The 23750-nt window shown below is 41.2% G+C and overlaps 1 protein-coding gene across 1 annotated transcript in view; it reads left to right on the forward strand.

Annotated features, from left to right (window-relative positions):
* The window catches only part of LOC141726139 (tonsoku-like protein), a 91555-nt gene that overhangs the window by 15263 nt on the left and 52542 nt on the right, over positions 1-23750 (forward strand). Inside the window, exons 4-10 of the mRNA XM_074530939.1 lie at positions 1320-1465; positions 5180-5332; positions 6861-7055; positions 12192-12317; positions 14692-14866; positions 16960-17024; positions 22299-22388. Of these exons, the coding sequence (XP_074387040.1) occupies positions 1320-1465; positions 5180-5332; positions 6861-7055; positions 12192-12317; positions 14692-14866; positions 16960-17024; positions 22299-22388 (950 nt within the window). The remainder of the gene's footprint in view (positions 1-1319; positions 1466-5179; positions 5333-6860; positions 7056-12191; positions 12318-14691; positions 14867-16959; positions 17025-22298; positions 22389-23750) is intronic.

The following is a 23750-nucleotide window of genomic DNA, read 5'->3' on the forward strand; positions in this document are numbered from 1 at the left end:
CCCCCAATGTCCCCAACACCCCCAATGTCCCCAATGTCCCCAATCCCTCCAATGTCCCCAATGTCCCCAACACCCCCAATGTCCCCGATGTTCCCAACAGCCCCAATGTCCATAACGCCCCCAATGTCCCCAATGTCCCCAACACCCCCAATGTCCCTGAGTGTCCCCAACACCCCCAATCCCCCCAGTGTCCCCAATGTCCCCAATCCCCATAATGTCCCCAATCCCCCCAATGTCCCCAATCCCCCCAATGTCCCCAACACCCCCAATGTCCCCAATGTTCCCAATCCCCCCAATATCCCCAATGTCCCCAGTGTCCCCAATCCCCCCAGTGTCCCCAATCCCCCCAATGTCCCCAATGTCCCCCCAATCCCCCCAATGTCCCCAACACCCCCAATGTCCCCAATGTCCCTGAGTGTCCCCAACACCCCCAATGTCCCCAACACCCCCAACACCCCCGATGTCCCCAATGTCCCCAATCCCCCCCAATGTCCCTGAGTGTCCCCAACACCCCCAATCCCCCCAATGTCCCCAATGTTCCCAACACCCTCAATGTCCCCAATGTCCCCAACACCCCCAATGTCCCTGAGTGTCCCCCCTGTCCCCTCAGCCTCCCGGGTGTGTCGCTGTCTCCGTGCCCTGGCCCAGGCCGACCCCGCTGTGCCCTCGCTGTCCCTGTCACCCCAACAGACACAGTGTCCCCAATGGCCCTGAGAGTCCTGTGTCCCAACAGCCCCAATGTCCCCAATCCCTCTGAGTGTCCCCAATGGCCCTGAGTGTCCCCAATGTCCCCAATCCCTCCAATGTCCCAACAGCCCCTCTGAGTGTCCCCAATGGCCCTGAGTGTCCCCAATGTCCCCAAGTGCTCCAATGTCCCCAATTCCCCTGAGAGTCTAAAACGTCCCCAATGTCCCCAATCCCCCCAATGTCCCCAATGTCCCCTAATGTCCCCAATCCCCCCAATGTCCCAAATGTCACCAACACCCCCAATGTCCCCTACACCCTCAATGTCCCCAATGTCCCCAGTGTCCCCAATCCCCCCAATGTCCCCAATCCCCCCAATGCCCCCAATGTCCCCAATGTCCCCAACACCCCCAATGTCCCCGATGTTCCCAACAGCCCCAATGTCCATAACGCCCCCAATGTCCCCAATGTCCCCAACACCCCCAATGTCCCTGAGTGTCCCCAATGTCCCCAATCCCCCCAATGTCCCCAACACCCCCAATGTCCCCAATCCCCCCAATGTCCCCAATGTCCCTGAGTGTCCCCAACACCCGCAATGTCCCCAATCCCTCTAAGTGTCCCCCCTGTCCCCTCAGCCTCCCGGGTGTGTCGCTGTCTCCGTGCCCTGGCCCAGGCCGACCCCGCTGTGCCCTCGCTGTCCCTGTCCCTGTGCGAGCGCCTCGGGGACAGCCTGGCCCGGCTCGGCCACTTCCAGATGGCAGCCGAGTACTACCAGAAACAGGTAAAACATTGGGGATTTGGGGAAATTTTGGGGGATTTTTGGGGAATTTCAGAATTTTTTTCTGATTTCTTTTGGGGGATTTTTTTTCAGATTTTTTTCTGATTTTTTTGGGATTTTTTTCTGATTTTTGGGGATTTTTTTCTGATTTTTTGGGGATTTTTTTCTGATTTTTGGGGGCTTTTTTCTGATTTTTTTGTGATTTTTTTTGTGATTTTTTTCTGGTGTTTTTGGGATTTTTTCTGATTATTTTGGGATTTTTTTCTCATTTTTTTGATTTTTTTTCTGATTTTGGGGGATTTTTTTCTGATTTTTGGGGATTTTTTTCTTTTTTTTTTTGGGATTTTTTCTGATTTTTTGGGGATTTTTTTCTGATTTTTGGGGATTTTTTTCTGATTTTTTTCTGATTTTTGGGGATTTTTTTCTCATTTTTTTGGATTTTTTTTTCTCATTTTTTGGGGATTTTTTTCTGATTTTTTTCTGATTTTTTGGGGGATTTTTTTCTGGGTTTTTTTTGGGATTTCTTTCTGATTTTTTGGGGATTTTTTTCTGATTTTTTTGATGATTTAAAATTTGTTTTCTGATTTTTTGAGAGTTTTCTGAGATTTTTTTCTAATTTTTAAGGATTTTTATGGGATTTTTTTCTGATTTTTCGGGGATTTTTATGGGATTTTTTGGTAAGGTTTTGGGGATTTTTCTGAGGTTTTCTTTCTAATTTTTGGGGATTTTTCTGGGATTTTTCTGGGATTTTTTTCTGATTTTTTTGGGATTTTTATGGGATTTTTTTGTAAATTTCTGGGGATTTTTCTGGGATTTTTTTTCTAATTTTTTAAGGATTTTTATGGGATTTTTTTTTCTGATTTTTGGGGGGATTTTTTGATCATTTTTTGGGGGATTTTTTGATGATTTTTTGGGGATTTTTTGATAATTTTTAAAATTTTTTTCTGATTTTTTTGGGAGTTTTCTGGGATTTTTTTCTAATTTTTAAGGATTTTTATGGGATTCTTTTCTGATTTTTCAGGAATTTTTTTGTAAGTTTTTGGAGATTTTTCTGGGATTTTACTTCGAATTTTTGGGGGATTTATTGATGATTTTTTGGGGATTTTTTGGTGATTTTTAAATTTTTTTCTAATTTTTTTGGGAGCTTTCTGGGATTTTTATCTAATTTTTTAAGGATTTTTACGGGATTTTTTTCTGATTTTTTGGGGATTTTTATGTGATTTTTTTCTGATTTTTCGGGGATTTTTCAGGGATTTTTTGGTAAGTTTTTGGGGACTTTTCTGGGATTTTTTCTAATTTTTAAGGATTGTTATGGGATTTTTTTCTGATTTTTTGGGGATTTTTATGGGATTTTTTTCTGATTTTTCAGGGATTTTTTTGTAAGTTTTTTGGGATTTTTCTGGGATTTTTTCTGGTTTTTGGGGGAATTTTCTGAGATTTTTTTTCTAATTTTTGGTGGTATTTTTCTGGGATTTTTTCTGATTTTTTGCAGAATTTTTGGGGTTTTTTTCTGATTTTTTGGGGATTTTTCAGGGATTTTTTTCTAATTTTTGGTGGGAATTTTTTGGGAAAATTTCTGGGATTTTTTTCTGATTTTTTGGGGATTTTTTTCTGAATCTTTTTTTGGGATTCTTTTCTGATTAATTTTTTTCTGATTTTTTAAAATTCCTTTTTTTGAGATTGTTTTCTGATTTTTGGGGATTTTTTCTTTTTTTTTTTTTTCTAATTTTTTAAGAATTATATTCAGTATGGTTTCCTGATTTTAGGGGGGATTTTTTCTGATTTCTCATCAATTTTTTTTGGAAATTTTTTTGTTATTGTTGAGGGATTTTTTTCCTGATTTTTAAATTTTTTTAAAATTATTATTATTATTTTGAGGTGTTTTTCCTTTTGTTAAATTTTTTTTTGTCATTTTTGGGATTTTTTTTTCCCCCCCTGATTTTTTGGGTGGTTTTTTTTTTTTTTTCCTGACCATTTGGGTGATTTTTCAGGAATTATTTTTCTGGTTTTTTTAAATTTTTTTTTTCCTGACCATTTGGGTGATTTTTCAGGAATTATTTTTCTGGTTTTTTTTTTTTTAATTTTTTTTTTCCTGACCATTTGGGTGATTTTTCAGGAATTATTTTTCTGGTTTTTTTTTTTTTTTAAATTTTTTTTTCCCTGACTGTTTGGGTGATTTTTCAGGAATTATTTTTCTGGTTTTTTTTTTTAATTTTTTTTTTCCCTGACCGTTGGGGTGATTTTTCAGGAATTATTTTTCTGTTTTTTTTTTTTTTAAATTTTTTTTTCCCTGACCGTTTGGGTGATTTTTCAGGAATTATTTTTCTGGGTTTTTTTTAAATTTTTTTTTTTCCTGACCGTTTGGGTGACTTTTCAGGAATTATTTTTCTGTTTTTTTTTTTAATTTTTTTTTTCCTGACCATTTGGGTGATTTTTCGGGAATTATTTTTCTGGTTTTTTTTTTAATTTTTTTTTTTTCCCTGACCATTTGGGTGATTTTTCAGGAATTATTTTTCTGTTTTTTTTTTTTTTTTAATTTTTTTTTCCCTGACCGTTGGGGTGATTTTTCAGGAATTATTTTTCTGTTGTTTTTTTTTTTAATTTTTTTTTCCCTTGACCGTTTGAGTGATTTTTCAGGAATTAATTTTCTGGGTTTTTTTTTTTTTAATTTTTTTTTTCCCTGACCATTTGGGTGATTTTTCAGGAATTATTTTTCTGTTTTTTTTTTTTTTTATTTTTTTTTTCCCTGACCGTTTGCGTGATTTTTCAGGAATTATTTTTCTGTTTTTTTTTTTTTTTTTTAATTTTTTTTTCCCTGACTGTTTGGGTGATTTTTCCGGAATTATTTTTCTGTTTTTTTTTTTTTTAATTTTTTTTTTTTCTGACCATTTGGGGTGATTTTTCAGAAATTATTTTTCTGGTTTTTTTTTTATTATTTTTTTTTTCCCTGACCATTTGGGTGATTTTTCAGGAATTATTTTCCTGTTTTTTTTTTTTTTAATTTTTTTTTTCCCTGACCACTGGGGTGATTTTTCAGGAATTATTTTTCTGGTTTTTTTTTTTTAATTTTTTTTTTCCCTGACCGTTTGGGTGATTTTTCAGGAATTATTTTTCTGGGTTTTTTTTTAAATTTTTTTTTCCCTTGACCGTTTGAGTGATTTTTCAGGAATTATTTTTCTGGTTTTTTTTTTAAATTTTTTTTTTCCCTGACCACTTGGGTGACTTTTCAGGAATTATTTTTCTGTTTTTTTTTTTTTAAATTTTTTTTTTTTCCCTGACCGTTTGAGTGATTTTTCAGGAATTATTTTTCTGTTTTTTTTTTTTAAATTTTTTTTTCCCTGACCGTTTGGGTGATTTTTCAGGAATTAATTTTCTGGTTTTTTTTTTTTAATTTTTTTTTTCCCTGACCATTTCCGTGATTTTTCAGGAATTATTTTTCTGGTTTTTTTTTTTTATATTTTTTTTTTCCTGACCATTTTGGGTGATTTTTCAGGAATTATTTTTCTGTTTTTTTTTTTTTTTAATTTTTTTTTTCCCTGACCACTTGGGTGATTTTTCAGGAATTATTTTCCTGTTTTTTTTTTTTTTTTAATTTTTTTTTCCCTGACCATTTGGGTGATTTGTCAGGAATTATTTTTCTGTTTTTTTTTTTTTAATTTTTTCCTGTTAATTCCTGATTTCTTCATTAATTTTTAATTAATTAATTCCCCTTTTCAGCTGTCTCTGGCCGAGTCCTTGGGGCTGCCGGGCCGGGATCTGGCCGTGATCCACGTCAGCCTGGGCACCACCTACAGAGACCTGGGGCAGCATTCCCGGGCCCTGGAGCACTTCCAGAGGGAGCTGGAGCTCAGGAAAGGGGAGCCCCTGGAGGTGGGAGAGCGCCTAAATCCCCTAAGCCCTGACCCTAAATCCCCTAAGCCATGGTCCTAAATCCCCTAAGCCTCAAAATCCTGATCCTGAATCTCCTACTCCTCAAAATCCCAAATTTTCTGATCCCAAATCCCCAAATTATTGATCCCAAATTCCCAATAAAAAACCCCAAGGGAGAGCTCCTAAACCCCCTAAGCCCTGATCCTAAATCCCCTAAGCCCCAAAATCCCAAATTCCTGATCCCAAATTTCCCATCCCAAATCCCCAAATCGCCAAATTCCGGATCCTGAATCTCCTCATTCCTGATCCTGAATCCAAATTCCCGCTCCCAAATTCTCGATAAAAAAAAAAAATTCCCAGGGGAGTGCTCCTAAATCCCCTAAGCCCTGACCCTAAATCCCCTAAACCCCAAATTCCTGATCCTAAATCTCCTAGTCCTCAAAATCCCAAATTCCTGATCCCAAATCCCCAATAAAAAACCCCAAGGGAGAGCTCCTAAACCCCCTAAACCCTGATCCTAAATCCCCAGATTCCAGCTCCTAAATCCCCAACTCTCAAGTTCCTGATCCTAAATCCCCTAAGCCCCAATTCCCATCCAAAATCCCCAAATTCCCATAAAAATCCCCAAATTCCTGTCACATTCCCGGCTCTGCAGCGCTTCCAGAGGGAGCTGGAGCTGAGAAATGGGGAGCCCTGGAGGTGGGAGAGCGCCTAAATCCCCTAAGCCCTGACCCTAAATCCCCTAAGCCCTGATCCTAAATCCCCTAAGCCCAAATTTCCATCCTAAATCCCCAAATTCCCCATAAAAATCCCCAAATTCCTGTCACCTTCCCGGGCCCTGCAGCCATGGTCCCTAAACCATGATCCTAAATCCCCTAAGCCCAAATTCCCGATCCTAAATCCCTGAAATTGTGATCCTAAATCCCCTAATCCCAAATTCCCGATCCTAAATTCTCGAAATTGTGATCCTAAATCCCCCAAATTCCTGATCCTAAATCCCCCAAATTCCCGATCCTAAATCCCCAAATTCCTGCTCCCGAATCCTCAAATTCCTGAATAAAAAATCCCAAGGGAGTGCTCCTAAATCCCCTAAACCCTGCTCCTAAATCCCCTAATCCCAAATCACCAATCCTAAATGCACAAATCTCTGAATTCCTGATCCTAAATCCCCAAATCCCTGATCCTGAATTTCCAAATTCCAGCTCCTAAATCCCCTAAACCCAAATTCCGGATCCTAAATCAAAAATTCCAGCTCCTAAATCCCCAACTCTCAAATTCCTGACCCTAAAACCCCTAAGCCCCAAATTCTGATCCCAAATTCCCAATAAAAAACCCCAAGGGAGAGCTCCTAAACCCCCTAAACCCTGATCCTAAATCCCCAGATTCCAGCTCCTAAATCCCCAACTCTCAAGTTCTTGACCCTAAATCCCCTAAGCCCCAAAATCCTGATCCTAAATCCCAAATCCCCAAATTCCTGATCCCAAATTCCCAATGAAAAACCCCAGGGGAGAGCTCCTAAACCCCCTAATTCCCGATCCTTAATCCCCAGATTCCAGCTCCTAAATCCCCAACTCTCAAATTCCTGATCCTAAATCCCCTAAGCCCCAATTCCCATCCTAAATCCCCCAAATTCCCCATAAAAATCCCCAAATTCCTGTCACATTCCCGGGCCCTGCAGCGCTTCCAGAGGGAGCTGGAGCTGAGAAATGGGGAGCCCCTGGAGGTGGGAGAGCGCCTAAATCCCCTAAGCCCTGACCCTAAATCCCCTAAGCCCCAATTCCCATCCTAAATCCCCAAAATTCCCAGTAAAAATCCCCAAATTCCTGTCACATTCCCGGGCCCTGCAGCCATGGTCCCTAAACCATGATCCTAAATCCCCTAATCCCAAATTCCTGATCCTAAATCCCCGAAATTGTGATCCTAAATCCCCAAATTCCTGCTCCCGAATCCTCAAATTCCTGAATAAAAAATCCCAAGGAAGTGCTCCTAAATCCCCTAAATCCTGCTCCTAAATCCCCTAATCCCAAATCACCAATCCTAAATCCACAAATCTCTGAATTCCTGATCCTAAATCCCCAAATCCCTGATCCTGAATTTCCAAATTCCTGCTCCTAAACCCCCTAAACGCAAATTCCGGATCCTAAATCAAAAATTCCAGCTCCTAAATCCCCAACTCTCAAATTCCTGACCCTAAATCCCCTAAGCCCCAAAATCCTGACCCTAAATCCCCTTAGCCCCAAAATCCCAAATTCCTGATCCCAAATTCCCAATGAAAAACCCCAAGGGAGAGCTCCTAAACCCCCTAAACCCTGATCCCAAATCCCCAGATTCCAGCTCCTGAATCCCCAACTCTCAAATTCCTGACCCTAAATCCCCTAAGCCCAAATTCCTGCTCCTAAATCCCAAAATTCCCCATAAAAATCCCAAATTCCTGATCCCAAAATCCCAATAAAAAACCCCAAGGGAGAGCTCCTAAATCCCCTAAACCCTGATCCTAAATCCCCTAATCCCACATCCATGATCCTAAATCCCCTCATCCCAAATTCCCGATCCTAAATCTCCAGCACTGTGATCCTAAATCCCTCAATTCCTGCTTGAAAATCCCCAAATTCCTGATCCCAAATCCCCAATAAGAAACCCCAAGGGAGAGCTCCTAAACCCCCTAAGCCCTCACCCTAAATCCCCTAAACCCCAAAATCCCAAATTCCTGATCCCAAATTTCCGATCCTAAATCCCCAAATCGCCAAATTCCGGATCCTGAATCTCCTCATTCCTGATCCTGAATCCAAATTCCCGCTCCCAAATTCCCGATAAAAAAAAAAAATCCCAGGGGAGTGCTCCTAAATCCCCTAAGCCCTGACCCTAAATCCCCTAAACCCCAAAATCCTGATCCTAAATCTCCTGGTCCTCAAAATCCCAAATTTCTGATCCCAAATCCCCAAATTATTGATCCCAAATCCCCAATAAAAAACCCCAAGGGAGAGCTCCTAAACCCCCTAAACCCTGATCCTAAATCCCCTAATCCCACATCCATGGTCCTAAATCCCCTCATCCCAAATTCCCGATCCTAAATCTCCAGCACTGTGATCCTAAATCCCTAAATTCCTGCTTGAAAATCCCCAAATTCCTGATCCCAAATCCCCAAATTCCTGATCCCAAATTCCCAATAAAAAACCCCAAGGGAGAGCTCCTAAACCCCCTAAGCCCTGATCCCAAATCCCCTAAACCCCAAAATCCCAAATTCCTGATCCCAAATTTCCCATCCTAAATCCCCAAATCGCCAAATTCCGGATCCTGAATCTCCTCATTCCTGATCCTGAATCCAAATTCCCGCTCCCAAATTCCCAATAAAAAAAAAATTCCCAGGGGAGCGCTCCTAAATCCCCTAAGCCCTGACCCTAAATCCCCTAAGCCCCAAATTCCTGATCCTAAATCCCAAATCCCCAAATTCCTGATCCCAAATCCCCAATAAAAAACCCCAAGGGAGAGCTCCTAAACCCCCTAAACCCTGATCCTAAATCCCCTAATCCCATTCCCAAGGTTCCTAAATCCCCTAATCCCCCATGTTTAATGTTCCTAAATCCCCTAATCCCATTTCCCAATGTTCCCAAATCCCCTAATCCCCCATGTTTAAGGTTCCTAAATCCCCTAATCCCTTGCAGGAGTGCCGCACGTGGCTGAACGTGGCTCTCAGCCGAGAGGATTTAGGCGCCCCCATCCCAAACCCCAAATCCCCCATGTTTAAGGTTCCTAAATCCCCTAATCTCATTTCCCAATGTTCCTAAATCCCCTAATTCCCCATGTTTAGGGTTCCTAAATCCCTTAATTTCATTCCCAATGTTCCTAAATCCCCTAATCCCTTGCAGGAGTGCTGTACCTGGCTGAACGTGGCTCTCAGCCGAGAGGATTTAGGCGCCCCCCATCCCAACGTTCCTAAATCCCCCAATCCTGATGTTCCTAAATCCCCCAATCCCATTCCCAATGTTCCTAAATCCCCTAATCCCCCATGTTTACGGTTCCTAAATCCCCAAGTCCGATTCCCAATGTTCCTAAATCCCCCAATCCCATTGCAGGAGTGCCGTACCTGGCTGAACATGGCTGTCAGCCGAGAGGATTTAGGATCAGCCCTGTCCCAAACCCCAATCCCCCATGTTTAAGGTTCCTAAATCCCCTAATCTCATATCTCAATGTTCCTAAATCCCCAAATCCTCCATGTTTAAGGTTCCTAAATCCCCTAATCCCATTCCCAATGTTCCTAAATCCCCTAATCCCCCATTCCTAAATCCCCTTACCCCTTGCATGAGTGCCGCACGTGGCTGAACGTGGCTCTCAGCCGAGAGGATTTAGGATCCCCCCATCCCAAACCCCAAATCCTCCATTGTTAGGGTTCCTAAATCCCCTAATCCCATTCCCAATGTTCCTAAATCCCCTAACCCCCCATGCTTAAGGTTCCTAAACCCCCTAATCTCATTCCCAAGGTTCCTAAATCCCCTAATCCCCCATGTTTAAGGTTCCTAAATCCCCCAATCCCATTACAGGAGTGCCGTACGTGGCTGAACGTGGCTCTCAGCCGAGAGGATTTAGGATCCCCCACATCCCAAACTCCAAATCCCTGAATCCTGATGTTCCTAAATCCCCTAATCCCCCATGTTTAGGGTTCCTAAATCCCCTAATGTGTCCCCAGGAGTGCCGCACGTGGCTGAACGTGGCTCTCAGCCGAGAGGATTTAGGCGCCCCCATCCCAAACTCCAAATCCCCCAATCCTGATGTTCCTAAATCCCCAAATCTCATTCCCAATGTTCCTAAATCCCCCAATCTCATTCTCAATGTTCCTAAATCCCCTAATCCCCCATGTTTAAGGCTCCTAAATCCCCTAATTCCACATTCTCAGGGTTCCTAAATCCCCAAATCCCCCATTCCCAATGTTCCTAAATCCCCTAACCCCTTGCAGGAGTGCCGGACGTGGCTGAACGTGGCTCTGAGCCGAGAGGATTTAGGATCCCCCCATCCCAACGTTCCTAAATCCCCCATGTTTAGGGTTCCTAAATCCCCTAATCCCATTCCCAATGTTCCTAAATCCCCTAATCCCATTCCCAGGAGTGCCGTACCTGGCTGAACGTGGCTCTCAGCCGAGAGGATTTAGGATCCCTCCCATTTCCCAATGTTCCTAAATCTCCTAATCCCATTTCCGAATGTTCCTAAGTCCCCTAATCCCATTTCCCAATGTACCTAAATCCCCTATTCCCATATGTTTAGGGTTCCTAAATCCCCTAATCCCATTCCCAATGTTCCTAAATCCCCCAATCCCATTGCAGGAGTGCCGCACGTGGCTGAACATGGCTCTCAGCCGAGAGGATTTAGGATCGCCCCCATCCCAATCCCCTAACCCCCATGTTTAAGGTTCCTAAATCCCCTAATCCCATTCCCAATGTTCCTAAATCCCCTGATCTAATTCCCAATGTTCCTAAATCCCCTAATCCCCCATGTTCAAGGTTCCTAAATCCCCCAATCCCCCATGTTTAAGGTTCCTAAACCCCCCAATCCCATTTCCCGATGTTCCTAAATCCCCTAATCCCATTCCCAGGAGTGCCACACGTGGCTGAACGTGACTCTCAGCCGAGAGGATTTAGGATCGCCCCCATCCCAATGTTCCTAAATTCCCTAATCCCATTCCCAATGTTCCTAAATCCCCTAATCCCATATGTTTAGGGTTCCTAAATCCCCTAATCCCCCATGTTTAAGGTTCCTAAATCCCCTAAACCCCCATCTTTAAGGTTCCTAAATCCCCTAATCCCATTGCCAGGGTTCCTAAATCCCCTAAACCCCCATGTTTAAGGTTCCTAAATCCCCTAATTTCATTCCTAGGGTTCCTAAACCCCCTAATCCTATATGTTTAGGGTTCCTAAATCCCCAAATCTCATTCCCAATGTTCCTAAATCCCCTAATCCCCAATGTTTAAGGTTCCTAAATCCCCTAATCCCATTCCCAATGTTCCTAAATCCCCTAATCCCATTCCCAGGAGTGCCGGACCTGGCTGAACGTGGCTCTGAGCCGAGAGGATTTAGGCGCCCCCCTGTCCCAAACTCCAAATCCCCCACGGTTAAGGTTCCTAAATCCCCTAACCCCACTGTTATCCATGGCAGGAGTGCCGTACGTGGCTGAACGTGGCTCTCAGCCGAGAGGATTTAGGATCCCCCCCATCCCAAACCCCCAATCCCCCGTGTTTAAGGTTCCTAAATCCCCGAGTCCCATTCCCAATGTTCCTAAATCCCCAAATCCCCCATGTTTAAGGTTCCTAAATCCCCTAAACCCCCATCTTTAAGGTTCCTAAATCCCCTAATCCCCCATGTTTAAGGCTCCCAAACCCCCAATCCCCCATGTTTAAGGCTCCTAAATCCCCTAATTCCACATTCTCAGGGTTCCTAAATCCCCCAATCCCATTCCAGGAGTGCCGTACCTGGCTGAACGTGGCTCTCAGCCGAGAGGATTTAGGCGCCCCCATCCCAATGTTCCTAAATCCCCCATGTTTAAGGCTCCTAAATCCCCTAATCCCCCGTATTTAAGGTTCCTAAATCCCCTAATCCCATTCCCAATGTTCCTAAATCCCCTAATCTCATATCCCAATGTTCCTAAATCCCCCAATCCCCCATGTTTAAGGTTCCTAAATCCCCTAACCCCTTGCAGGAGTGCCGTACCTGGCTGAACGTGGCTCTCAGCCGAGAGGATTTAGGATCCCCCCCATCCCAAACTCCAAATCCCTGAATCCTGATGTTCCTAAATCCCCCAATCCCATTCCCAATGTTCCTAAATCCCCCAATCCCCCATGTTTAAGGTTCCTAAATCCCCTAACCCCTTACAGGAGTGCCGTACCTGGCTGAACGTGGCTCTGAGCCGAGAGGATTTAGGCGCCTCCCCGTCCCAGGTTGTCCCCGCCCTGCAGAGCGCCCTGGGCTGCGCCCGCGCCGCCGGCGACCAACGGCTGCAGGTGGGGTTTAGGAGCTTTCGGGGCATTTTTTGGGGGAATTTTTGGGATTTTGGGGTTGGGGATTTTTTTTTTGGGATTTTGGGATTTTTTGGAATTTTTGAGGTTTTTTTAGGGGGGATTTTTGGGGTTTTTTGGGGGGTTTTTTGAGAATTTTCTGGGTTTTTGGGGGGATTTTTAAGGGGTTTTTTTGGGGGGCTTTTGGGGGATTTTTAAGGTTTTTTGGGATTTGGGGATTTTTTGGAATTTTTGGGGTTTTTTTGGGGGGGATTTTTGGGGTTTTTGGGGGATTTTTTTGAGATTTTTTTGGGGGATTTTTAAGGGTTTTTTTTGGGGGGTTTTGGGGGATTTTTTAATATTTTTTGGGATTTTGGGATTTTTTTGGGGTTGTTTTGGTTTTTTAAGGAATTTATGGGGGATTTTTAGGGTTTTTTGGGGTGATTTTTGGGAATTTTTAGGATTTTTTGGGGGATTTTTCAGGATTTTTTTTGGAATTTGGGGATTTTTTGGAATTTTTGGGGTTTTTTTTGGGGGGATTTTTGGGGTTTTTTGGGGGTTTTTTTGAGAATTTTCTGGGTTTTTGGGGGGATTTTTAAGGGGTTTTTTTGGGGTTTTGGGGGATTTTAAAAGTTTTTTGGGATTTTGGGATTTTTTGGAATTTTTGGGGTTTTTTAGGGGGGATTTTGGGGTTTTTTGTGGATTTTTTTGAGAATTTTTTTTTGCTTTTTGGGGGATTTTTAAGGGGTTTTTTGCGGTTTTGGGGGATTTTTAAGGTTTTTTGGGATTTGGGGATTTTTTTGGGGTTGTTTTGGTTTTTTAAGGAATTTTTGGGTGGATTTTTAAGGATTTTTTGGGGCTTTTTTGGGTTTCTTTGCGAGGTTTTTTAGGATTTTTGGGGGTTCCTTCGGGTTTTTTGGGTGATTTTGGGGAATTTTTAGGATTCTTTTTGGGATTTTGGCGGTTCTGGGGATTTTTCAGGATTTTTTTTGGAATTTTTGGGGTGTTTTTAGGGGGATTTTGGGGCATTTTTGGGGTTTTTTGGGGAATTTTTTTGAGAATTTTCTGGTTTTTTGGGGGGATTTTTAAGGGTTTTTTTTGGCGTTTGGGGGATTTTTAAGGGTTTTTTTTGGGATTTTTTGGAATTTTTGGGGGTTTTTTTAGGGGGGATTTTTGGGGTTTTTGGGGATTTTTTTGAGAATTTTTTGGCGTTTTTGGGGGATTTTTAAGGGGTTTTTGGGGGATTTTAAAGGTTTTTTGGTTTTTGGGGTTATTTTGGTTTTTTAAGGAATTTTTGGGGGATTTTGGGTGGATTTTGGGAATATTTTTGGGGATATTTTTGGGGGAGTTTTTGGGTATTTTAGGACTATTTTTCTGTCTATTTCAGGGCTATTTCAGGGCTATTTTGGGGTGATTTTTTCCGATTTTTTGGGGTTAATTTTGTCATTTTTGGGGTTTTATTCCCCATTTTCCAGCACCGGGTGCTGCAGTTTTTGGGGATATTTTTGGGCTTTTTTTGAGTTTTTTTGGGGATTTTTTGTGGGAGTTTTTTTGGTTTTTAGGACTATTTTTCTGCCTATTTTTGGGGTTGTTTTTTCAGATTTTTGGGGTTACTTTTGGTATTTTCGAGGTTTTTTAGGGCAGTTTTTTGGGGTTTTTTAGGGCAGTTTTTGGGATATTTTTAAAGGCTATTTTTGCAATATTTCAGGGCTATTTTGGGGTGATTTTTTCAGATTTTTCAGGGTTAATTTTGGTATTTTTTTGGTGTTTTTCCCCATTTCTCAGCGCCAGGTGCTGCAGTTTTGGGGGATATTTTGGGGTTGTTTTTAGGGCTATTTTTGGGGCTCTTTTTGGGATTTTTAGGGTTCTTTTTGGGGTTTTTTGGGCTCTTTTTGGGTTTTTTTGGGCTATGTTTTGGGCTATTTTTGGACATTTTAAAGAATACTTCTGGAAATTTTTGGGGGAGTTTTTGGCTTTTTTAGGACTATTTTTCTGTCTATTTTGGGGTTGTTTTTTCAGATTTTTTCAGGTTAATTTTGTCATTTTTGGGGTTTTTTTCCCCCATTTTCCAGCACCGGGTACTGCAGTTCTTGGGGATATTTTGGGGTTATTTTTTGGGATATTTTAGGACTATTTTGGGGTTGTTTTTCCCGATTTTTCAGGGTTAATTTTGTCATTTTTGGGGTTTTTCCCCCCAAAAAATTCCCCATTTTCCAGCGCCAGGTGCTGCAGTTTTTGGGGAAATTTTGGGGTTTTTTTGGGTTTTTTTTTGGGTTTTTTAGGACTATTTTGCTGACTATTTTAGGGCTATTTCAGGGCTATTTTGGGGTGATTTTTTGGGTAAATTTTCCCATTTTTGGTTGTTTTCCCCATTTCCCAGCGCCGGGTGCTGCGGCGGCTCCGGGCTCTGCAGCTCCGGGCCGGGGACCCCGAGGGGGCTCTGGGGACCCTCCGGGAGCTCGGGGGGGACCCCGGGAATGAGGAGGAGGAGGAGGAGGAGGAGGAGGAGGAAGAGGAGGAGGAGGAAGAATCGGATTTGGAGCTGTCTGAGAGCGGTGAGAGGGAATTTGGGGGTTTTGGGGCATTTCAAGGGGAATATTGGGGGATTTTGGGGCATTTAAATGGGAATTTTGGGGATTTAAAGGGGATTTTGGGGGGATTTTGGGGCATTTAAAGGGGATTTCTTGGGGGGATTTTTTGGGCATTTAAAGGGGATTTTTTGGGGATTTAAAGGGGATTTTGGGGCATTTAAAGGGGATTTTGGGGCATTTAAAGGGGATTTTTTGGGGATTTAAAGGGGATTTTTGGGGCATTTAAAGGGGATTTTTGGGGATTTAAAGGGGATTTTTGGGGCATTTAAAGGGGATTTTTTGGGGCATTTAAAGGGGATTTTTGGGGCATTTAAAGGGGATTTTTTGGGGATTTAAAGGGGATTTTTTGGGCATTTAAAGGGGATTTTTTGGGGATTTAAAGGGGATTTTTGGGGATTTAAAGGGGATTTTTGGGGATTTAAAGGGGATTTTTTGGGGAGATTTTTTGGGGATTTCAAGGTGATTTTGGGGCATTTAAAGGGGATTTTTGGGGCATTTAGAGGGGATTTTTTGGGGATTTAAAGGGGATTTTTGGGATTTAAAGGGGAATTTTTTGGGGATTTAAAGGGGATTTTTTGGGGCATTTAAAGGAGATATTTTGGGGATTTAAAGGGGATTTTTGGGGCATTTAAAGGGGATTTTTGGGGCATTTAAAGGGGATTTTTGGGGCATTTAAAGGGGATTTTTGGGGCATTTAAAGGGGATTTTTTAGGGATTTAAAGTGGATTTTTGGGCATTTAAAGGGGATTTTGGGGAGCATTTAAAGGGGATTTTTTGGGGCATTTAAAGGGGATTTTTTGGGGGCATTTAAAGGGGATTTTGGGGAGATTTTTTTGGGGATTTAAAGTGGATTTTTGGGGCATTTAAAGGGGATTTTTTGGGGATTTAAAGGGGATTTTTGGGGATTTTAAGGGGGTTTTGGGGCATTTAAAGGGGATTTTGGGGCAATTTGGGGGATTTAAAATGGGGGTTTGGGGGGTTAAAAGGGGATTGAAGGTGAATTTTGGGAATTTTTTTGGGGGGGATTTGGGGATTTTTAGGGGGAATTTTGGAGGATTTCAAGGGGATTTTTGGAGTTTTGGGGGATTTAAAGGAGGTTTGGGAATTTAAAGGGAGTTTTGAGGGAAATTTGTGAGGTTTTGGGGATTTAAGGGGAATTTTGGGGATTTTCAGGGGGGTTTTGGGGGAAATTTGGGAGATTTTGGGGGATTTAAAGGGGTTTTGGGGGGTTAAAAGGGGATTTAAGGTGAAGTTTGGGAATTTTTGGGGGGGATTTGGGGATTTTTAGGGGGAATTTTCAGGGGATTTTGGGGCAATTTGGGACATTTAAAGGGGGTTAAAAGGGAATTTAAGGTGAATTTTGGGGGGATTTAGGGAGGTTTGGGGGGATTTTGGGGCAATTTGGGGGATTTTTGGGGGGATTTGGGGATTTAAAGGGAATTTTTGGATTTTTGGGAATTTTTGGGGGGATTTGGGGATTTTTAGGGGGAACTTTGGAGGATTTCAAGGGGATTTTTGGGGGATTTTGGGGCAATTTGGGGGATTTAAAGGGAATTTAAAGGGGGTTTTGAGGGGAATTTGTGAGGTTTTGGGGATTTTGGGGGCATTTTTTAGGGGATTTAAGGGGAATTTTGGGGGGAATTTTGGGAGATTTTTTTGGGGGGGATTTTAGGGGATTTAAAGGGAATTTTGGGGGATTTAAAGGGAATTTTTGGGGGGTTTTAGGGGAATTTTGGGGATTTGGGGAGAATTCTGGGAATTTTAGGGAGGATTTGGGGAGTTGTCGGGAGGTTTTGAGGGAATTTTTGGGATTTAAGTGAAATTGTGGGAATTTAGGGAGGTTTTGGGGGTTTAAGGGGAATTTTGGGGGACTTTTAGGGAGATTTTTGGGAATTTTAATGGAATTTTAGGGTGGATTTTGAGGGAATTTTGGGAGGTTTTGGGGGAATTTTTGGGATTTTGGGTGGATTTTTAGGAGGATTTTTGGGGTTTTGTGGGGAGATTTTGGGATTTAAGGGAATTTTTGGCATTTTGGGGCAATTTTGGGATTTTTGCAGAGGATGAGGACGAGGAGCTCGAGGGTTACCCCAAAAGTGTTCCCGGGAGGCGCCAAAGAAACAAGGTGGGGATGCACCAAAAATCCCAAAATTCCCCCCCAAAATCCCCCATAAAAATTCCCAAAATCCCCCATAAAAATTCACAAAATTCCCTCCAGAATTCCCCCCAAAATCCCCATTAAAATCCCAAAGTTCCCTCCCAAAAATCCCACAAAATCCTCCCCGAAACTTCCCCCAAAAATCCCCCAAAAATAAAATTTCCTTCAAATTTCTTCCAAAAATTCTCAAAATTCCCCCCAAAATCCCCATTAAAAACCCAAAATTCCCTCGCCAAAATCCCAAAATTCCCCATAAAAATTCCCAAAATTCCCTCCCAGAATCCCCATTAAAAACCCAAAATTCCTTCGCCAAAATCCCAAAATTCCCCATAAAAATTCCCAAAATTCCCTCCCAGAATCCCCATTAAAAACCCAAAATTCCCTCCCCAAAATCTCCGTAAAAATCTCAAAATTCCCCCCCCAAAATCCCAAAATTCCCCATAAAAATTCACAAAATTCCCTCCCAAAAATCCCACAAAATCCCCATTAAAATCCCAAAATTCCCCATAAAAATTCACAAAATTCCCTCCCAAAGTTCCCCCCAAAATCCCCATTAAAATCCCAAAATCCCCATAAAAAGTCACAAAATTCCCTCCCAAAAATCCCACAAAATCCTCCCCGAAACTTCCCCCAAAAATCCCTAAAATTTCCTTCAAATTTCCTCCAAAAATTCCCAAAATTCCCCCCAAAATCCCCATTAAAAACCCAAAATTCCCTCCCCAAAATCCCCGCAAAAATCCCGAAATTCAGCCCCCAAAATCCCCCATAAAAATTCACAAAATTCCCTCCCAAAATTTCCCCCTAAAATCCCCTTAAAAAACCCAAAATTCCCTCCCCAAAATCCCCGCAAAAATCCCAAAAATCCCTCCCAAAATCCCCGCAAAAATCTCAAAATTCCCCCCCAAAATCCCCATAAAAATTCACAAAATTCCCTCCCCAAAATCCCCTCAAAAATTCTCAAAATCCCCCAGAAAAAATCCCAAAATTCCCCATAAAAATTCACAAAATTCCCTCCCAAAAATCCCACAAAATTCCCATTAAAAACCCAAAATTCCCTCCCCAAAATCCCCGCAAAAATCTCAAAATTCCCCCCAAAAATTCACAAAATTCCCTCCTAAAATTCCCCCCAAAATCCCCATTAAAACCCAAAATCCCTTATAAAAAAATCACAAAATTCCCTCCCCAAAATCCCCGCAAAAATCCCAAAATCCCCCATAAAAAGTCACAAAATTCCCCCCCAAAAATCCCACAAAATCCCCATTAAAAACCCAAAATTCCCTCCCCAAAATCCCAGCAAAAATCTCAAAATTCCCCCCAAAATCCCAAAATTCCCCATAAAATTTCGCAAAACTCCCTCCCAAAAATCCCACAAAATCCCCATTAAAAACCCAAAATATCCTCCCCAAAATCCCTGCAAAAATCTCAAAATTCCCCTCCCAAAATTCCCTGCAAAAATCTCAGAATTCCCCCCCAAAATCCCCCATAAAAAAATCACAAAATTCCCTCCTAAAATTCCCCATTAAAAACCCAAAATTCCCTCTCAAAAATCCCTGCAAAAACCTCAAAATTCCCCCCGAAAATTCACAAAATTCCCCCCAAAATCCCCATTAAAACCCAAAATCCCCCATAAAAAAATCACTAAATTCCCCCCCAAAAATCCCACAAAATTCCCATTAAAAATCCAAAATTCCCTCCCCAAAATCCCCTCAAAAATTCTCAAAATCCCCCAGAAAAAATCCCAAAATTCCCCATAAAAATTCACAGAATTCCCTCCCAAAATTCCCCCCAAAATCCCCATTAAAAACCCAAAATTCCCTCCCTAAAAATCCCAAAATTCCCCATAAAAATTCACAAAAGTCCCTCCTAAATTTCCCCCCATTAAAAAACCAAAATCCCCCATAAAAATTCACAAAATTCTCCTCCAAAAATCCCACAGAATCCCCTTTAAAAATCCAAAATTTCCTCCCCAAAATCCCTGCAAAAATTCTCAAAATCCCCATAAAAAACCCAAAATTCCCTCCCAAAAGTCCCCCCAAAATCCTGCCAAAAATCCATAAAATTTCCTTCCAAATTCCCTCCAAAAATTCCCATTAAAAACCCAAAATTCCCTCCCCAAAATCCCCTCAAAAATCTCAAAATCTCCATAAAAATTCACAAAATTCCCTCCCAAAATTCCCAAAAGTCCCCCCAAAATCCTTCCAAAAATCCCTAAAATTTCCTTCCAAATTCCCTCCAAAAATTCCCAAAATTCCCCCAAAATCCCCATTAAAAATCCAAAATTCCCTTCCCAAAATCCCTGCAAAAATCTCAAAACCCCCATAAAAAAATCACAAAATTCCCTCCCCAAAATCCCCGCAGAAATTCTCAAAATTCCCCCACAAAAATCTCAAAATTCCCCATAAAAATTCACAAAATTCCCTCCCCAAAATCCTCGCAAAAATCTCAAAATTCCCCCCCCAAAATCCCCCATAAAAAATCACAAAATCCCCCCCAAAAATCCCACAAAATTTCCATTAAAAACCCAAAATTCCCTCCCCAAAATCCCAAAATTCCCCATAAAAATTCACAAAATTCCCTCCCAAAATTCCCCCCAAAATCCCCTTAAAAAACCCAAAATTCCCTCCCCAAAATCCCCGCAAAAATCACAAAATCCCCCATAAAAATTCACAAAATTCCCTCAAATTTCCCTCCAAAATCCCCATTAAAAATTCAAAATTCCCTCCCAAAAATCCCCACAAAAATCTCAAAATCCCCCATAAAAATTCGCAAAATTCTGCTCCAAAAATCCCACAAAATCCCCATTAAAAACCCAATATTCCCTCCCCAAAATCCCTGCAAAAATTCTCAAAATTCCCCATAAAAATTCACAAAATTCCCTCCCAAAATTCCCCCCAAAATCCCCATAAAAACCCAGAATTCCCCATAAATATTCGCAAAATTTCCTCCCAAAAATCCCACAAAACCCCCCCGAAACTTCCCCCAAAAATCCATAAAATTTCCTTCCAAATTCCCTCCCAAAATTCCCCCCACAATCCCCATAAAAAACCAAAATTCCCCCCCCAAAATCCCCATAAAAATTCACAAAATCCCCCATAAAAAATCCCCAAATCCCCCCCCAAAAATCCCACAAAATTCCCATTTAAAACCCAAAATTCCCTCCCCAAAATCTCCGTAAAAATCTCAAAATTCCCCGCAAAAATTCTTAAAATCCTTCATAAAAATTCCCAAAATTCCCTCCCAAAATTCCCCCCAAAATCCCCATTAAAAACCCAAAATCCCCCATAAAAAGTCACAAAATCCCCCCCCAAAAATCCCACAAAATCCCCATTAAAAACCCAAAATTCCCTCCCCAAAATCTCCGTAAAAATCTCACAATTCCCTCCCCAAAATCCCAAAATTCCCCATAAAAATTCACAAAATTCTCTCCCAAAAATCCCACAAAATCCCCATTAAAATCCCAAAATTCCCCATAAAAAATTACAGAATTCCCTCCCAAAAATCCCACAAAATCCCCATTAAAAACCCAAAATTCCCTCCCCAAAATCTCCATAAAAAATCTCAAAATTCCCCGCAAAAATTCTCAAAATCCCCTATAAAAATTCACAAAATTCCCTCTCAAAATTCCCCCCAAAATCCCCATTAAAAATCCAAAATTCCCTCCCTAAAATCCCTGCAAAAATTCTCAAAATCTCCCTTAAATATTCACAAAACCCCCCCCCAAAAATCCCACAAAATCCCCATTAAAAACCCAAAATTCCCTCCCAAAAATCCAACAAAATCCCCCCGAAACTTCCCACAAAAATCCCTAAAATTTCCTTCAAATTTCTTCCAAAAATTCCCCCCAAAATCCCCATTAAAAACCCAAAATCCCCTATAAAAATTCACAAAATTCCCTCCCAAAAATCCCTCAAAATCCGCATTAAAAACCCAAAATTCCCTCCCCAAAATCCCCGCAAAAATTGCAAAATCCCCCATAAAATTTCGCAAAATTCCCACCCAAAATTCCCCCCAAAATCCCCATTAAAAACCCAAAATTCCCTCCCCAAAATCCCCGCAAAAATCTCAAAATTCCCCCCCAAAATCCCAAAACAAAATCCCCCATAAAAAATCACAAAATTCCCTCCCAAAATTCCCCACAAAATCCCCATTAAAAACCCAAAATTCCCTCCCCAAAATCCCTGCAAAAATCCCAAAATTCTCCATAAAAATTCACAAAATTTCCTCCCAAAAATCCTTCAAAATCCCCATTAAAATCCCAAAATCCCCCATTAAAAAATCACAAAATTCCCTCCCCAAAATCCCAGAAAATCCCCCCGAAACTTCCCCCAAAAATCCATAAAATTTCCTTCAAATTTCTTCCAAAAATTCCCAAAATTCCCCCCAAAATCCCCATTAAAAACCTAAAATCTCCCATAAAAAATCACAAAATCCCCCCTAAAAATCCCACAAAATTCCCATTAAAAACCCAAAATTCCCTCCCCAAAATCCCTGCAAAAATCTCAAAATTCCCCATAAAAATTTACAAAATTCCCTCCCAAAATTCCCCCAAAAATCCCCTTAAAAATCCCAAATTTCCCCCCCAAAATCCCCCATAAAAATTCACAAAATTCCCCTCCAAAAATCCCACAAAATCCCCATTAAAAACCCAAAATCCCGCATAAAAATTCACAAAATTCCCTCCAAAAATCCCACAAAATCCCCCCAAAACTTCCCCCAAAAATCCATAAAAGTTACTTCCAAATTCCCTCCAAAAATTCCCAAAATTCCCCCCAAAATCCCCAATAAAAACCCAAAATCCCCCATAAAAAATCACAAAATTCCCTCCCAAAAATCCCACAAAATTCCCATTAAAAACCCAAAATTCCCTCCCCAAAATCCCCCATAAAAATTCACAAAATTCCCCAAATCCCATTAATTTTTCCTGAAATTCCCCAAAAATCCCAAAAATTCCCCTGAATTTCCCAATCTCCCGTAAACCCCCCAAAATAATGGGGGTGAAATCCAGAAAATTTGTGGGAACATCCCAAAAATTGGGGTAAAATCCTCAAAAATTTGTGTTAGAAACTGAAAATTCTGGGGAAAATCCAAAAAAATTCTCAAAAATTCAAATTTTGAGCCTAAAATGCCTCAGAATCTCCCAAAATCTCTGGGATTTTTTGGGGAGCCTCTCCCAGGTGGGAATTGCTGAATTTTTAGCCTGGAAATTTCTGGAAAATTGGGGAATTTCCCAAATTTCAGCAGTGGCAGCGGCGGAACGCGAAGGGCGAGACCGCCCTGCACCGCGCCTGCATCGAGGGCGACGCCAGGAGGGTGCGCCAGTACCTGCAACAGGTGAGGGCAAAAATTCTCTCAAAAATCCCAAATTTCACCCAAAAATCCCAAATTTCACCCCAAATTCACCCCCAAAAAATCCCCACAATGACCCAAAAAAATGCAAAAAAAATCTGTTAAAAATCCCCAAATTTTCCCCCAAAATTCCATAGCAATCCCTTTAAAATTCTCTCAAAATTCCCTTTAAAAGTCCCTAAAATCTCCCAAATTTCCCCAAAAAATTCCCAAAAAATCTCTTTAAAATCCCCAAATTCCCCCTCAAAACTTCCCAAATTTTCCCCCAAAATTCCAAACCAATCCCTTTAAAATCCCCCCAAAGTTCCCTTTAAAACTCCCTAAAATCTCCCAAATTTCCCCAAAAAATTCCCAAAAAAATCTCTTAAAAATCCCCAAATTTTCCCCCAAAATTCCAAAGCAATCCCTTTAAAATTCTCCCCAAAATTCCATTTAAAAGTCCCTAAAATCTCCCAAATTTCCCCGAAAAATTCACAAAAAATCTCTTTAAAATCCCCAAATTCCCCCTCAAAACTTCCCAAATTTTCCCCCAAAATTCCAAACCAATCCCTTTAAAATTCTCTCAAAGTTCCCTTTAAAAATCCCTAAAATCTCCCAGATTTCCCCTAAAAATTCCCTGGAAAACTCTCCCAAAAATCAAACCCAGAAATTCCCAAAATTCCATCCCAAAACCCCAAAAATCTTCCCAAAAAAATCCCAAAGTTCTGCTGAAAAATTCAATCATTTTCCCAAACATTACCCCCAAAAAATTCCCGAAAATTTTCCAAATTTCCCCCGAAAAATTCCCCCAAAAATCCCAAAAATCCCAAAAAATCTCCTAAAAATCCCCCAAATTCCCACTCATAAATTCCCCCAAAATTCCAAACCAATCCCTCTAAAATTCTCCCAAAATTCCCTTTAAAACTCCCTAAAATCTCCCAAATTTCCCCTAAAAATTCACAAAAAATCTCTTAAAAATCCCCAAAAAAATCTCTCAAAAATCCCCGAATTTTCCCGCAAAATTCCCAAACAATCCCTTTAAAATTCTCCCCAAAAATTCCCTTTAAAAGTCCCTAAAATCTCCCAAATTCCCCCTAAAAATTTCCAAAATTCCCTGGAAAACTCTCCCAAAAATCAAACCCAGAAATTCCCAAAATTCATCCCAAAACCCCAAAAATCTTCCCAAAAAATCCCAAAGTTCTGCTGAAAAATTCAATCATTTTCCCAAACATTACCCCCAAAAAATTCCTGAAAAATTCCCAAACTTCCCCCGAAAAATTCCCAAATTCCCCCTCAAATTTTCCCCCAAAATTCCAAACCAATCCCTTTAAAATTCTCCCCAAAATTCCCTTTAAAAGTCCCTAAAAT

Source organism: Zonotrichia albicollis, chromosome 1, assembly GCF_047830755.1.
Source record: "Zonotrichia albicollis isolate bZonAlb1 chromosome 1, bZonAlb1.hap1, whole genome shotgun sequence".
In the NCBI taxonomy this organism is placed as follows: Eukaryota; Metazoa; Chordata; class Aves; order Passeriformes; family Passerellidae; genus Zonotrichia; species Zonotrichia albicollis.